This window comes from Drosophila bipectinata, chromosome 3L, assembly GCF_030179905.1.
Source record: "Drosophila bipectinata strain 14024-0381.07 chromosome 3L, DbipHiC1v2, whole genome shotgun sequence".
Classification (NCBI taxonomy): Eukaryota; Metazoa; Arthropoda; class Insecta; order Diptera; family Drosophilidae; genus Drosophila; species Drosophila bipectinata.
Genome location: NC_091738.1, coordinates 25253183 through 25268522, shown reverse-complemented (window position 1 = coordinate 25268522; position 15340 = coordinate 25253183). Strand labels below are relative to the sequence as shown.

At 35.2% G+C, this 15340-nt stretch overlaps 2 protein-coding genes and 1 long non-coding RNA gene across 7 annotated transcripts in view; 2 read left to right on the top strand and 1 right to left on the bottom strand.

The window, feature by feature from the left end:
• Positions 1–1519: 1519 nt before the first annotated feature.
• LOC138926406 (uncharacterized) lies at positions 1520–8289 on the bottom strand. Its single transcript, XR_011442918.1, has 3 exons — positions 7971–8289; positions 5052–5401; positions 1520–1732 (listed from the first exon to the last, which is right to left on the bottom strand). It is a non-coding gene; the product is annotated as an uncharacterized lncRNA (long non-coding RNA).
• Positions 1889–3968, top strand: Vps11 (vacuolar protein sorting 11). The gene is made up of 2 exons (XM_043211924.2): positions 1889–1912; positions 2669–3968. Exons 1-2 carry the CDS (start codon positions 1889–1891, stop codon positions 3806–3808), a joined length of 1164 nt encoding a protein of 387 aa, XP_043067859.2. The 3' UTR covers positions 3809–3968.
• A 92-nt stretch (positions 8290–8381) lies between the features above and the next one.
• The window catches only part of Myo81F (Myosin 81F), a 550527-nt gene continuing 543568 nt past the window's right edge, over positions 8382–15340 (top strand). For 3 of the 5 annotated variants that reach the window (XM_070279498.1, XM_070279504.1, XM_070279505.1), the window contains exon 1: positions 8382–8439. In XM_070279498.1, coding sequence (XP_070135599.1) covers positions 8397–8439 — 43 coding nt within the window. In that variant the 5' untranslated portion in view covers positions 8382–8396. Of the gene's footprint in view, positions 8440–8773; positions 8825–8906; positions 9064–15340 lie in introns of those variants that run through there. The other 2 variants (XM_070279502.1, XM_070279501.1) reach the window with 2 other exon arrangements.

Here is a 15340-nt window from a genome sequence, read left to right as displayed (position 1 = left end):
AGAAAAAAAATACTCCCTTCCCGATGAAAAAAATTCGGAAAAATATGTTTCCGATCCATATGATATTGTTCTTATAATTTCAAAATTATTTTCTGTGGGAATTAAAAAGGGAGAATCCGGAATGGAAAAAATGATATAATTGAGTGGCGTTATGAAAGGATCCGCTTTTATGCATTTAAATATATTAAACAGGTTAAAGGAAATGATGCCTCTTGAGGCTAACAATTCTTGTTAATTTAACTTATAATGCGTATTTAATAAATTGTTTTCTTAAATCGGAGAATTTGAACTAAGGGGAATGCATAGTTTTTAATAGCTTAGTTTGGTATAAAAGTGGCGTGGCGGACGGTAAATTTTTTGAAAAATAAATTTGGCTGGTTGTATATCATACAAGAAGGGAAAGCTTAATTTGAGCGGAGACGAAGTTGATAGACAGTGAAATTGAATTGTTTATGTTTTGATATACATAAGTCCGATGGAATATATATAGAGTTGCGCATATATAGTATTTGTACATACAGTACAAAAAATATTTTCACCACTTCAGCACATTTTAATTTGGACAAAAAAAATGCAGTTACTATTAAAATTTTTACGAAATTTAATATTTTTAGATATTATATATTATATATATTATTTTTGTATATTTTTCTAAATTCTAAACATTTTTTTTTCTAAAGTTCCTAGGTCAAAGAATTGCCCCACTACGACTATTATTCACAAATCATTGAAATTTGACTCCTTTTTCTTGATAAAATTTCCTAATTTATAAGATTTAAGTTTAATTTATATATTTAGGGAAAAAAGGAAATATTCTTAAAATTGAACGCGGGAAGCTCTGCAATGTGAAAAATCGTAATATACAAAAATATTTCAAGACAGAAAACTTATTGAATACATTTGTTTGTTTTATTTAAACTTTCCTAGAATGTGGGTACATAATAAAGGCATAACTATATAAACTATATAACTACTATAAACTATTAAAACTTAGTAAATGCTACAAGTAACATAACTGAATATAAGACCCATAAAATGATGGTTCAAAGTTAAGGGCACAGTGCACTATGGTCCGAAAGCCCAAATTATTGGCATAAATTATACAATTTTTTCAGAAATAACTTAATTTTGCTTATTTTTTCCGGTATGTTTAATACTGAACAATATAAAAAATTTTTGGAAAGATTTTCCAGGCGCTTTTAAAGTCAGCTGTTCAGTGTCGTTTGGTTTATGCCTAAAAACGCGGAAAAATGTTCACATCTTGCAGCTAGTGAGTCAATTGAAGCGAACATTAAAAGCTAAAAGTGTCTTTAGAGAAAATAAAGTTCAAGGTATCTAAATTTATAATTTTAAACGTTTTTCTATAGTTATATACATACATATGTTCTGTTGTTTTATCCAATGTATTGCAAACGTGTTTTTCTAGGCCAGTGTTGCTCATCCCATTGCTCTCGCTACTCATTTGTTTTTGCAAATGGTCATGCATACGGAGTTGTGTGCGACTGCTCACGCCATAAGGTTCTGTTGCTCACGCCATAAGGTTCCGTTGCTCACGCCATAAGCTTCGTTGGTCCCAGCATAGGCAAAGGGCAATTACAATAACAATTGTTCGTGTTTTCCCTATTATCCTCAATTGTGCTAATCCGAATGCATTTTGTTCATTCTTGAAATTCTTGAAATTTATTTTTAAGTTAGAAGCTCTGCTCTGCATTTGTCATAGTATAATAATAAGCTGTTGTAAAAAATGTAGTGCCTTTTTATAATTGCTGTAATAAAATGTATTTTTTATTATATTAATATTTTTTAAACCCCTTGTGAATGTTACTATAATTTTATTTTTCAGTGGACCCACATGGATGGGAAAAAAATTCTCGCTATTCTCGTATTGATGATTTTTATACCCTTGCAGAGGGTATTATAATTTTGTCCAAAAGTGTGCAACGGAGACATCTCCGACCCTATAAAGTATATATATTCTTGATCAGGATCACCTCCTGAGTTGATATGAGCATGTCCGTCTGTCCGTCGGTCCATCTGTCCGTCTATCTGTTTCTACGCGAACTAGTCTCTCAGTTTTAAAGCTATCGACTTGAAACTTTGCACACACCCTTCTTTCCTTTGCACGCAGTAAATAAGTCGGAACGGCCCGGATCAGCCAACTATATCCTATAGCTGCCATATGACTGATTGATCGGAAATAAAATTGATGGTTTTAGAGTAAGAGAGTTGAAATTATACATGAGAGCTACTTTTGGCAAAATAATACGACATGCCAAATTTCATAAGGATCAGCCGACTATATCCTATAGCTGCCATATAACTGAACGATCGGAAATGACCCAACTTTCGTTTTTTTGAAGATAGAAAGCTGAAATTTAATACAGATTCTATTTTTGGTCAGTTGATCCAACGTACCAAATTTCATTAGGATCGGCCGACTATATCCTATAGCTGCCATATAACTGAACGATCGGAAATGACCCAACTTTCGTTTTTTTGAAGATAGAAAGCTGAAATTTAATACAGATTCTATTTTTGGTCAGTTGATCCAACGTACCAAATTTCATTAGGATCGGCCGACTATATCCTATAGCTGCCATATAACTGAACGATCGGAAATGACCCAACTTTCGTTTTTTTTAAGATAGAAAGCTGAAATTTAATACAGATTCTATTTAATACAGAAAACAAAAATGGACTGATTTTAAACAAGTTAAAACAGTATGAAACAAGTAAGAAAATTCGTCTACTTATTGAAAAAAACATGTATGAAATTGCGTTGAGATCATTAAACTACGATGATTACGCCCACTCATTTGATACTGCTTATATACGCTTTCTTTATGGAAATTATTTGTTGTTAAAAGGAGACGTCGAAAGCGCAGTAATCGAATATATTAAAACCATTGGAATTATTAAACCATTTTCTGTGATTTCGAAACTTCTTTATATGAGGTACAATGAGAATCTTAAATACTATTTAACTGCAGTGGAAAAGGTGGAACCTTCCAACAACATACGAAATCTAATTGAATTTTGTATTAATCGTAGACATTTGAGCAATGAAATCGATAAAATGAAGCTTTTATTCGAGTCTGTGCACTGTAAACCCTGTCAAGGATTTGAAAAAATTTCCGATTTATCAAAAATGTATTTTAATCCATCAAATCAAAATAATATTAAGTATGAAAGTGAAGACTTCAAAAATCCTTATTTTAAATGTCATGTAGATATACTTAAAGGCAGTCCCAACTCATCCGAAAACAGGAAATCTGCAGTAGTTTCAAACAGTATTAAAAAAAGAAGTTGCGAATTGACAACAAACTTAAATAAATCATTTCTAATGACATTTAAAAATTCTTGTACAAACGGATCAAATTTAGTACTAAAGATTAAACCTATTGTTACAGAAAAGGTCGTGCGTGCTAAAGTCGACTCAACAAATGAAAAAGATGTAATAAAATTCTTTAATACAAATATTAAATGCAAAAGGTACAACCTTTTGTTCTTTACGCTCAATCCAATTGAATTTCGAAATGATACATGTGATATCTGTGGTGAATCCTTAGGTTCTCAGACTGTATATTTTCTTTGCCAACATTCCTTTCATAAAGGATGTTTAAGTCACAGAACTTCCAAATATAAAGATTCGATTTGTGTTACATGCACAGAAAAAAAATACTCCCTTCCCGATGAAAAAAATTCGGAAAAATATGTTTCCGATCCATATGATATTGTTCTTATAATTTCAAAATTATTTTCTGTGGGAATTAAAAAGGGAGAATCCGGAATGGAAAAAATGATATAATTGAGTGGCGTTATGAAAGGATCCGCTTTTATGCATTTAAATATATTAAACAGGTTAAAGGAAATGATGCCTCTTGAGGCTAACAATTCTTGTTAATTTAACTTATAATGCGTATTTAATAAATTGTTTTCTTAAATCGGAGAATTTGAACTAAGGGGAATGCATAGTTTTTAATAGCTTAGTTTGGTATAAAAGTGGCGTGGCGGACGGTAAATTTTTTGAAAAATAAATTTGGCTGGTTGTATATCATACAAGAAGGGAAAGCTTAATTTGAGCGGAGACGAAGTTGATAGACAGTGAAATTGAATTGTTTATGTTTTGATATACATAAGTCCGATGGAATATATATAGAGTTGCGCATATATAGTATTTGTACATACAGTACAAAAAATATTTTCACCACTTCAGCACATTTTAATTTGGACAAAAAAAATGCAGTTACTATTAAAATTTTTACGAAATTTAATATTTTTAGATATTAAATATCTTGCTATATATTATTTTTGTATATTTTTCTAAATTCTAAACATTTTTTTTTCTAAAGTTCCTAGGTCAAAGAATTGCCCCACTACGACTATTATTCACAAATCATTGAAATTTGACTCCTTTTTCTTGATAAAATTTCCTAATTTATAAGATTTAAGTTTAATTTATATATTTAGGGAAAAAAGGAAATATTCTTAAAATTGAACGCGGGAAGCTCTGCAATGTGAAAAATCGTAATATACAAAAATATTTCAAGACAGAAAACTTATTGAATACATTTGTTTGTTTTATTTAAACTTTCCTAGAATGTGGGTACATAATAAAGGCATAACTATATAAACTATATAACTACTATAAACTATTAAAACTTAGTAAATGCTACAAGTAACATAACTGAATATAAGACCCATAAAATGATGGTTCAAAGTTAAGGGCACAGTGCACTATGGTCCGAAAGCCCAAATTATTGGCATAAATTATACAATTTTTTCAGAAATAACTTAATTTTGCTTATTTTTTCCGGTATGTTTAATACTGAACAATATAAAAAATTTTTGGAAAGATTTTCCAGGCGCTTTTAAAGTCAGCTGTTCAGTGTCGTTTGGTTTATGCCTAAAAACGCGGAAAAATGTTCACATCTTGCAGCTAGTGAGTCAATTGAAGCGAACATTAAAAGCTAAAAGTGTCTTTAGAGAAAATAAAGTTCAAGGTATCTAAATTTATAATTTTAAACGTTTTTCTATAGTTATATACATACATATGTTCTGTTGTTTTATCCAATGTATTGCAAACGTGTTTTTCTAGGCCAGTGTTGCTCATCCCATTGCTCTCGCTGCTCATTTGTTTTTGCAAATGGTCATGCATACGGAGTTGTGTGCGACTGCTCACGCCATAAGGTTCTGTTGCTCACGCCATAAGGTTCCGTTGCTCACGCCATAAGCTTCGTTGGTCCCAGCATAGGCAAAGGGCAATTACAATAACAATTGTTCGTGTTTTCCCTATTATCCTCAATTGTGCTAATCCGAATGCATTTTGTTCATTCTTGAAATTCTTGAACATTTTTAAGTTAGAAGCTCTGCTCTGCATTTGTCATAGTATAATAATAAGCTGTTGTAAAAAATGTAGTGCCTTTTTATAATTGCTGTAATAAAATGTATTTTTTATTATATTAATATTTTTTAAACCCCTTGTGAATGTTACTATAATTTTATTTTTTAGTGGACCCACATGTATGGGAAAAAAATTCTCGCTATTCTCGTATTGATGATTTTTATACCCTTGCAGAGGGCATTATAATTTTGTCCAAAAGTGTGCAACGGAGACATATCCGACCCTATAAAGTATATATATTCTTGATCAGGATCACCTCCTGAGTTGATATGAGCATGTCCGTCTGTCCGTCGGTCCATCTGTCCGTCTGTCTGTTTCTACGCGAACTAGTCTCTCAGTTTTAAAGCTATCGACTTGAAACTTTGCACACACCCTTCTTTCCTTTGCACGCAGTAAATAAGTCGGAACGGCCCGGATCAGCCAACTATATCCTATAGCTGCCATATGACTGATTGATCGGAAATAAAATTGATGGTTTTAGAGTAAGAGAGTTGAAATTATACATGAGAGCTACTTTTGGCAAAATAATACGACATGCCAAATTTCATAAGGATCAGCCGACTATATCCTATAGCTGCCATATAACTGAACGATCGGAAATGACCCAACTTTCGTTTTTTTGAAGATAGAAAGCTGAAATTTAATACAGATTCTATTTTTGGTCAGTTGATCCAACGTACCAAATTTCATTAGGATCGGCCGACTATATCCTATAGCTGCCATATAACTGAACGATCGGAAATGACCCAACTTTCGTTTTTTTGAAGATAGAAAGCTGAAATTTAATACAGATTCTATTTTTGGTCAGTTGATCCAACGTACCAAATTTCATTAGGATCGGCCGACTATATCCTATAGCTGCCATATAACTGAACGATCGGAAATGACCCAACTTTCGTTTTTTTGAAGATAGAAAGCTGAAATTTAATACAGATTCTATTTTTGGTCAGTTGATCCAACCTACCAAATTTCATTAGGATCGGCCGACTATATCCTATAGCTGCCATATAACTGAACGATCGGAAATGACCCAACTTTCGTTTTTTTTAAGATAGAAAGCTGAAATTTAATACAGATTCTATTTTTGGTCAGTTGATCCAACGTACCAAATTTCATAAGGATCGGCCGACTATATCCTATAGCTGCCATATAACCGAACGATCGAAAATGACCCAACTTTCTTGTTTTTAAGATAGAAAGCTGGAACTTAGTACAGATTATATATTTGGTCAGTTAATCCAAATTTCATAACGATCGGTCGACTATATCTTATAGATGCCATATAACTGAACTATCGGAAATGGTTTTTAGTAGAAATACCAACTTTGGTATATTTTAAGATAGAAGCTTGGGACTTATTTTTAGATATTTTATTTTAGTTAATTGGTTTTAATATGATATTCTCATAAGGATCGGCCAACTATATCCGATGTTTGCAATATATATCCGGCTTTAACTTCAAGGGTATATCAATTTCGGCTCCGCCCGAAGTTAGCTTTTCTTTCTTGTTTGCATTAGTATGGAAGTTTGCTTTCCCGTATGTAGAGCTTGGGCACCACTGTTCTAGGCTATTCTGACAAAAGTAAATGTGGTCTGTTAAGGGTTTCTTTTAAGTGCCTCCAGCGCCTTAAAGGTAAAAATGAAACGTTTTAAACAAATTACTATTAAATCAATTTAAAGTAATGGTATTTGCCCGTTTTTGCCCCTTTTCGAAAAAACAATACCTGTTTTAGGTGTTTATGAGTTCTCCCATGCAGCGCTCCTCGAAGTTTGAGAGCAACCAAAAAGACGACGCTGTTAGAGGTTTAAATTAGAGGTCTGCAGGAATACATTCATATTGCCTCACCCATTGAATACATCCGAATGGAATAGAATGAATGAAGGCCGAGTGCGATGGCGCGCTCTTTCACTCCATTTTTTCTCTTTAAAAAATAAATTTAACCCAGAATTTTTTTTTCACATAAAATTGAATTGAATAGGTATTTCAATTTTAAAATTGAAATTGATCAACTCTGAAATTGATGAAAATTACTCATCTTTTTAATCAAAATCTTGAGTACAAAAACCAACCAAAATTTCACAACACTGTTCAATTTTTTAACGTTTTTCAACTTCGCGCTACACAGCCTTTGAGAACCTTTTTTTTCTCTTCAAAAAATGTTCTCAAAGGCTACACAGGCTACACGGATTGTTTCACTTTAACGCGATTGCGATTGCGATAACACTATGTGTATCAATTATTGCAAATCTAGTCATTAGTCATTTAGTTAGCGGTTACCATTTTTACGCGGTTTTTTTGTTCTGTTTCTATTTCTTTCTTCTCTCATTCTCTATCTATGAGTTGGTTCACTCAGGGAGATTTGCATATATTTTCAAATTATGTTTATCCATAGCTAAAATGGATAATAGTTAGTTTAGAAATAGTTAGATAATAGATAGAGGAAATAGGTTGCGCCAATGGATAATAAATTTGAATGTCGTTTTTTAGATATTTATGCAGACCTCTAGTTTAAATTAAATTTCATAACTAATGGAACCATATTTACTTAAAGTTTTAGGTTTTTACTTTAAGTTTTAGTACGCACGAATCCACCGCCGAAGTAATAGCGTGGACATCGGAACTCTTCGATTTTGCTCATTTCTTGCCGTCAGTCCTCAAAGGCTGCGACCAAATTTTCTGGTAGCGGCTCTTCCCAGTTGTCTCCTCTCCACCTAATCTCTCTCATTAACAATTTGGCAATCACCATGTAGCAGCTCAGGAGTCCAATCGGGTCAAACGTGGACATAACCAGGCTTAGGAACTCCCTCTTGGTAGGGACGCGTTCCCCTGTCATCACGGGACTCGATGATAGTTGACGCCGAACTTGAAGTCATCTGTAGCCGGCTGCCAATACATTCCTAGTACCTTCTCCGTATATCAATTAGAGGTGCAAGAAACATCGATGTAAACATCTGAATTTTCCAAAACATCGATGTTTTTTTTTGACCATCGATGTTTTTGTGCCGGCACTATCAAGAGAACAAGCAAAGAAGAGGTACGTAAATTTTAAATTTTAAATTTAATTTTAATTTTTAATTTTTTTTTTAAATTTTAATTTTGAATTTTAAAATTTTATTAAATCCGTATTGGTATTTATCTATTTAACTTATTAAAAAATTATTATTTTTTTTTTTTTAAATGTTTTGTCGATGTTTTATCGATGTTTTGGCAAAAACATCGAAAAACATCGATGTCTCCATACATCGATGTTTTTGCACCTCTAATATCAATATATCGATATATTTTTCTTTGATATTGTCGATATTGATATTTTTGAGTATTTTGAGATAATTCCGATATTTTATGTTTGGTCACTCTTAAGCCAGAAAGTGAGAAGACAAATTGTGAAAATGTGTTCGGCAAAAGAGTTTTAGACGGAGGTGAAAGCTACTTCAGCAAAATGCACATTTTGCCTAATAGTAATTAAAACTACCGGAAACACCACAAATTTATTATCCCGTCCCAAAAATAACCAATAAGCTAACCGAACAAGTTTTTCTAAAATCGTTAAATAAAGATTTTTTTTTCTAATTAATAATTAAAAGCATTAAGTACACATTTCATGAATTGAATTGTAAATTGAATCATGAGTATTGAATTGCTTGAGAGTAGGTATATGGTAAATATAAGTTGTTTTTACAATTTACTTAAAAAAAAAAATAGTCTATTGTTTCACAATATAGCAGGTTACTTGCCGCTTTCCTGGCGGCTGTTCCACTTAGCTTCGGAGTCAGTGGCCGCTGATCACCAGCCACATTCGCAGAGCTGGCCGAGGTGCCAGATGCTGTAGCCGTGGTGGTCGCAGTTGCGGAAACACCCGAGGCTTCCCGCCTGGGGCTCCGCCCGGGCGAATGCTTCGTGGGCATCATCATGCACAGTGCGAATAAAAGATAATGTCGCCGCTTGGCCGATCAAGGGGAATGCCTTTAAACTAACGCTGGAAAATAGTTGGAGTTCGGTTCGTTCATTATGTTGTGAAAGAATTACAATGGCTACTTAGCTCCTACATTTATTAGTTGGCTAACCTACCGCAGGTTCTCTTTCCTCTACTTGTGATGGCGCAAATCGTTCTAAATGATCCGTCAAAATATTTTTTTTCGCTTTTCCCGATTTTAGGGAAACCGAATAACATAAACTAAAAATACCGGATTTCATATAATACAGACTTCGACTATCGGCGCTAAATTTGAACTTGACTAACTATCGATAGCCCTAATCCGTTCCGCGACAGTAGCAATAGGGGCAAGCCGAATAGGAAATATATGATTCGATGAAGGAATCACATGTAGGGCTTTTAGTGTCACATGTACTAAAATTGCAATATTAGTCGGTACCGGACGACAACATAACGCAGGTCATATCAAACCATTGCTTATTTATGCTTTGGACGGCGAATTATTCTCAGTTCCAGCCCTTATGGTAGCCAGAGCTATGAAACAACTTTCTTTCCAGAGCATACAAGCGTCTAAAGCCTCTTCTGACTTAGAAGAATGCAAAGCTGGGTCGACACCATTTTCTACTTTTCAGAATTAACGCAGAAGCACGCCAAGTCGCTCCTCCATCGTGTCCTGGTCTTGGCTTAAATATGAATCCTCCGTTATTATAAGAACCTTGCCACGTACATCGCCTCCTATGCCACAGACTACCCAACCAAGACGCGTTTTCTAAGCTAAAGGTATCCCCTGCGCAAGCTGAATTTGTCCTACTCACAGAAGCTCGTAGAAGGGGCTAGCTCCAACAAGCTGATCTAACACTTAAGGCCGATGATAGTTGGGATTAGCGAGAGGAATATTTGCAGTAATTTATCATGTTAGTAAGTGTAAGTGTCCATGTCGACAGTAAAACTGGTCTAAAGGTCGGTGATGTTTTCCGCAATGATTGCTATCATATTCGCTGAATAGTCCGAGACCTGCAACCAAACGTTTACCCAAAACTCGAGTTTACCGACCCCGGGACTTCGACTTGAGCAACTATAGGTGGTTCGCCAATCGTAAAGTAATGCGGTGCACTTAATAACCAGAGTCGAGAAGGACAACAATCTTCTAGACTGATTTCTGACAAGGATGTCGAGACCCCGCTGGTGGTACCTCTGAAACAAAGACGACCCTTAAATGACAGCAGGAGGAGAGCCCCTAAAATTTTGCAGGCTATGGTGCGACACACATGCAAAAGTTACGCAAGTTGTTGCAGGTGCACGACAATTGCCTGGATCCAAAGCATTTACTGCACAAATCCAGCCGCCTCACTTCTTGAAAATGATTCTCCCGATAAAAGCTTAAAAGTCTAGGTCAGGAATTATGCGTGTGAGGGTGCCCGCCACAGACCAGGCAATCCGTAGTAGCAAGACGCGTAGCGTTGCTAGCAATTGACTCCCACATTGGACTGCTGCATCCTCCTAAATTTTCACTTGGCTTGGGTAGGGAGGTCAAGCTTTTGCTTGAAGAATCTCTCTAGCAGGACCTTTAACTTTGCAGCTTTTCTAATTCACTTTGCATCTTTTTTTTTATTTCACAACTAATGAAGAAACCATCGTTAAAAATAACGATCGGAACACCAGTCACTCGGAATAGAAAGCGGTATAAGTAGAAAGTGGAGAAAGAGCCAATTACTGGAAGCTCCTTCCGAATGATGGGTCGAAATTTGGGGAAGATGAAGAATTTGCTAGCCTAGCATGGGGAACAAGTTGGCGTTTCGAATCACCTCCTGGTCTATGCACAACCTAGCATCTCTCTGTAGCAAACTGTAGCCTTCCCGGGAAAACAGCGCTTACAGATTCCAGAAAAAAATTTATTTTTGTATGTATTTATTTATTTTTTTTTAGGGTCAACAGTCTCGAAAGAAGCGCGGCAACTTTTATCTACCACATATTTAATTTCGCCCTTGTGAGCAGGCATTTGTCTGTCACTGTATGAAAAGCGAAACAATGAACAGGGACCGTAGCGATAGAATAGTGTGAAGAGATTCAATCAAGGAAGGGGGAGTCAAAAGACGCTCAAGCACGGGGGATGTTAGCAATGAACGTAGCAATGACGCCGTGGAACGTCCCACCCCCCCCCCCTCGGTAGGGGGGAAACGACGTGGACCGTACCATTCCTTGAAAGAGCAGCGCGGTTGGGCTAGCAACAGGGGAGGAGTGAGGGACGGCGCAGAGCGTATTTTCCCATAACAATCTCATTAGGGTTCACCAACGTTTATTTACTGAGCATTTTGTAGTAATAAACTGCTTCTTAGGGCAGGATGATAGGAGAGATGAGACAAAAAACATTCAACGCAAACTGAAAAGACAAAACCGCGAGATCGAGAGAACCGAAAATGTAAGCGACATTAACTGGTGACCGCTCGAATGCATGAACACGGGTGATGAACCAGAAAGTGAGGGAGATGATGAGAGAAAGAGGAGAAAACGTTACAATGACAACCGAAATAGCGACAAGACGGGCATGAAATGTTTGAAAATAATCTAAGGACTAAGAACGTGACTACACAGGTTACATAAATTATTTGCAGCCAGATTTTCCGGCTGTTGAATGCTGTTTTTTTTAAGTTTTTCAAGCTCCGTTTAAGTTTACCGAAATATGTGTCCCAACATCATTGAAATGTCCTTTTATAATTGATGAAGTAAAATCAAACAACTCACAAATTCAAAATACTTAGAGAATCCAAAACTTACTTACATAGATTGTTCACTTACTAATACAAGAATATACAAAAAATGTCATAAAATAAAAAAATTTACACTTATGTATTATGTACACATTGAAAGCCAAGAAAATTCCGAATCTTTTACAAATATTTCTAAAGGGAATTCAACAGTTTAAACGTAAATAAATGATAACCAAATTGAAACATAAGAATCAATAAATAAATAAACTAGGTTATTGAGGATGTAAATACGACTTTTTTTATTGTGATCTATGAACCCCGTTGTGAACTCCATGTTCCGTGTTCCTATCCTCAATTATAATTATTTGTGATTTGTAAACTGTGTAAAAGCAACAAAGACCCATTTTAAATATTAAATTGAAGGCTTTAATCTCATAAATATACAAACAAACATTTTCAAAATAAAAAACATCAATAACAGAAAGTGGAAACGAGTAAGAGTAACATTTTCTCTTGAGCCTTTTAACTTTTCTTTGACCCGCAATAAAAGGATCAGAACTTAAAAGTTATCTGTTCAATAAATCTATATTCGTCAGGGCCCTTGACATTTTCCGCGTATGGTTTAGCCTAAAAAATTTAATGTATTTTTTTTTGCCTCTGCAGCTTTCTCAGAAAGCGTTCCAATTGAGTTTATGCAATTTTTTATGGACCGATGCAGGAAGGTAGTACCACGAATTTTAAATGATAAGAAGTTTTGCTGTTTCTAATGGATAGTCTCCAAATTTCGCTGAATTTATATTGTAGCCTGATGACATGGCTTGCAAATTTGTTGAGCATCTTATACAGCAGACATATCAGAATAATTTTAAAATTCCCTGGCAGTTTTGCCATCGTTAGACGTTCCGCTTCCGCCTACCTTAGTCTAGTCGAGGTTGAGGTAACATGAGGGTGTGAGGATACAAACTAGCTATTATCTGATAAGGGTGTATCTACTTTTTGTTTATATTCTGCATGGCCAGTGCTACCATCAATGCCCCATTTTCCTATTAAAATATTGTTTTTTGAATACAGAATCAGCTTCTATATTATAAATAACTTCTTTCTGAAGCTACAATATAAGAGCTTCGGTATGGTCCAATAAATTTTGCAGTTTAACTTCAGCGTGGGATTCGTTAACTGTAATGTTATCGGGGTAGCAAATGCTAAGTAAAAATTGTGGCATTCATAAGTGGCTCCTAAAAAAATAATATGCTTTTATTTAAAAAAAAAATATAAACTCAAAACATAACACAAAATTATAACAAACTACAACACTACAACAACAAACTGCAAGAAACGGCAACAAACAACAACACACAGCAGAAGCAGGTGCTTTTTTTAAATTGAGGTTGGGTTACCTTTTCGTATATTTCAAGCCGCACGGCACCTTTCGGCACTTGAACTAAACTTTCTTAAATTCTTAAAATGCTTGAGGATATTAAACAAAAAGATTTGTTAATGCCAAAGAGTGCCATCACAACTAAAACTCTAACTAAACACAGAAATAACAATCTAAGAACGTTCACAATTATTTACTAAATAAAATATACACAAAACACAACACATCCTACATATACTTTTTGTTGCAAAAAAAAGTTAATATCTCTTTTAAAATATTATATTAATTAATTCCATTGCACAAATACTTGGCTTAAATAATTTTAACAAATTTTTTGCTGAGAGCTTCCCTTGCATGTTGCTTACTCTGCAATACACAAAGAATATCATGCTTTGGATGCAAAGAATATATCTCTAGATTATAGATTAATTATAAATATGAATTGCTACATTTAAAGCAGTGGTTCGCACGGCCCTATCCCGCGGGCATAGGAAATTTCTCTGCCCGAGCTCTGCCACACACACAGTATAAATGTGTGAAACGTCATGCTCACAGCTTACTTTCTGCTATTCGTTACAAATACTAATGCGTTAAAATCATATCAATGTATTGGGTGCCGACCACTGATTTAAACTCAAAATTTTTACTTTGGTTGTGATCCAGTGAGGACCGCTATCTTTTAGGTTTAGGTGTATTTTCCTAGTATTCGATGTGCTTACGCCAGGCTACTCCTCTCCCGAGGTAGATTCCATGGTACGTTACTTATTCCATTAAGCGGAAGGCATGTTTGTCTATTAAAACTAACATGTTACATGCTTATACGTTTTATCGTTTATTTTAATGCGCCAGTCGAAAAGCCATCTTTCTACTTACTACTCTAAGATAATAAGCCAGTTGGCTTGTTGCTTGGGTTGGGCATCTGCAGCGACTAAGGAATGCGGTATCGTCGGCTAAAGATGACGTTGTTATTTGTTCGTTCGTAATAATACCCGCACTATACAGAACATAAAGACAAGTGCCGAGTGCACTTTCTTAAGAAACTCCAGCTTCGATGGTGTGAATACCTTGTTGTAGAGATACAACTCAAATATTTGTGGGCAAATGCGTTTTAATTTTGTGCATGAGCCCATTAAGCCAAACGCTCTCAAAGGCTTGAGATACGACGAGAAAAGTAGGGCAACAGTATTGTCGCTGTTCGAATGCTTAGCGTATCTCGGATGTACATCTGTCCAGTTGCTCGATGGTTCCGTGTTTTCATTGGCCCGGCATGCCGGGATAGTATTGCAAGCTTTCAGATATGGTATTATGGGAATTAACAAGCATTTTTCAAACAATAAAAAAAAAAATAGAAGGCTTATTGTTCTGTACGGTTTCGGAAGTTCGATGTAAATCTTGGTAGCTAGTAATTATATTTACATATGTATATGACGAAGATTCAGTATCCAAGTCCTCGACTGGACTTTCGGCGAAACGCTTTTTAGCGCTCGGCATGATCTCCAGCTTTCCATTTTGGTCCCACGCTTGAACTCATGTCCGTTCCATCTCATTTCCCTTACCCTCGAATACACACGCATAGTTATGAGTTATGACGAGCACTATTTGTCTCACTCACGCCCCCGCCCAGACTACGTTGACGGAATCGCGTATCCGTCTCGCACGAAAGAACCGAGAAGCAATAAGAAGGAAAACAAGAGTGTACCCACAAATAATCGTTATAATTTGAATTTCCAAAACAATCTGCGACACGGCTTTCCTGACCTATTTCACGTCCTCGTGAGTGTACAATATAAAGGTTTACAAAATATATTCTCTTATGTTCTACACAAAATAATGTTTAAGATGGTTCCACATTTTTTTTCTTATTAAATCAAAATCGAACAATATTATTTCAAAGTTCCTCTTATTCGTTTATGTC

Excerpts from the sequence above, each read along its gene's own strand:
- Vps11 (XM_043211924.2), top strand. The coding sequence starts at position 1,889 with ATGATTTTTATACCCTTGCAGAGG. Across the intron at positions 1,913-2,668 it reads TTTTTATACCCTTGCAGAGG|ATTCTATTTAATACAGAAAA; the intron begins GTATTATAATTT and ends AATTTAATACAG.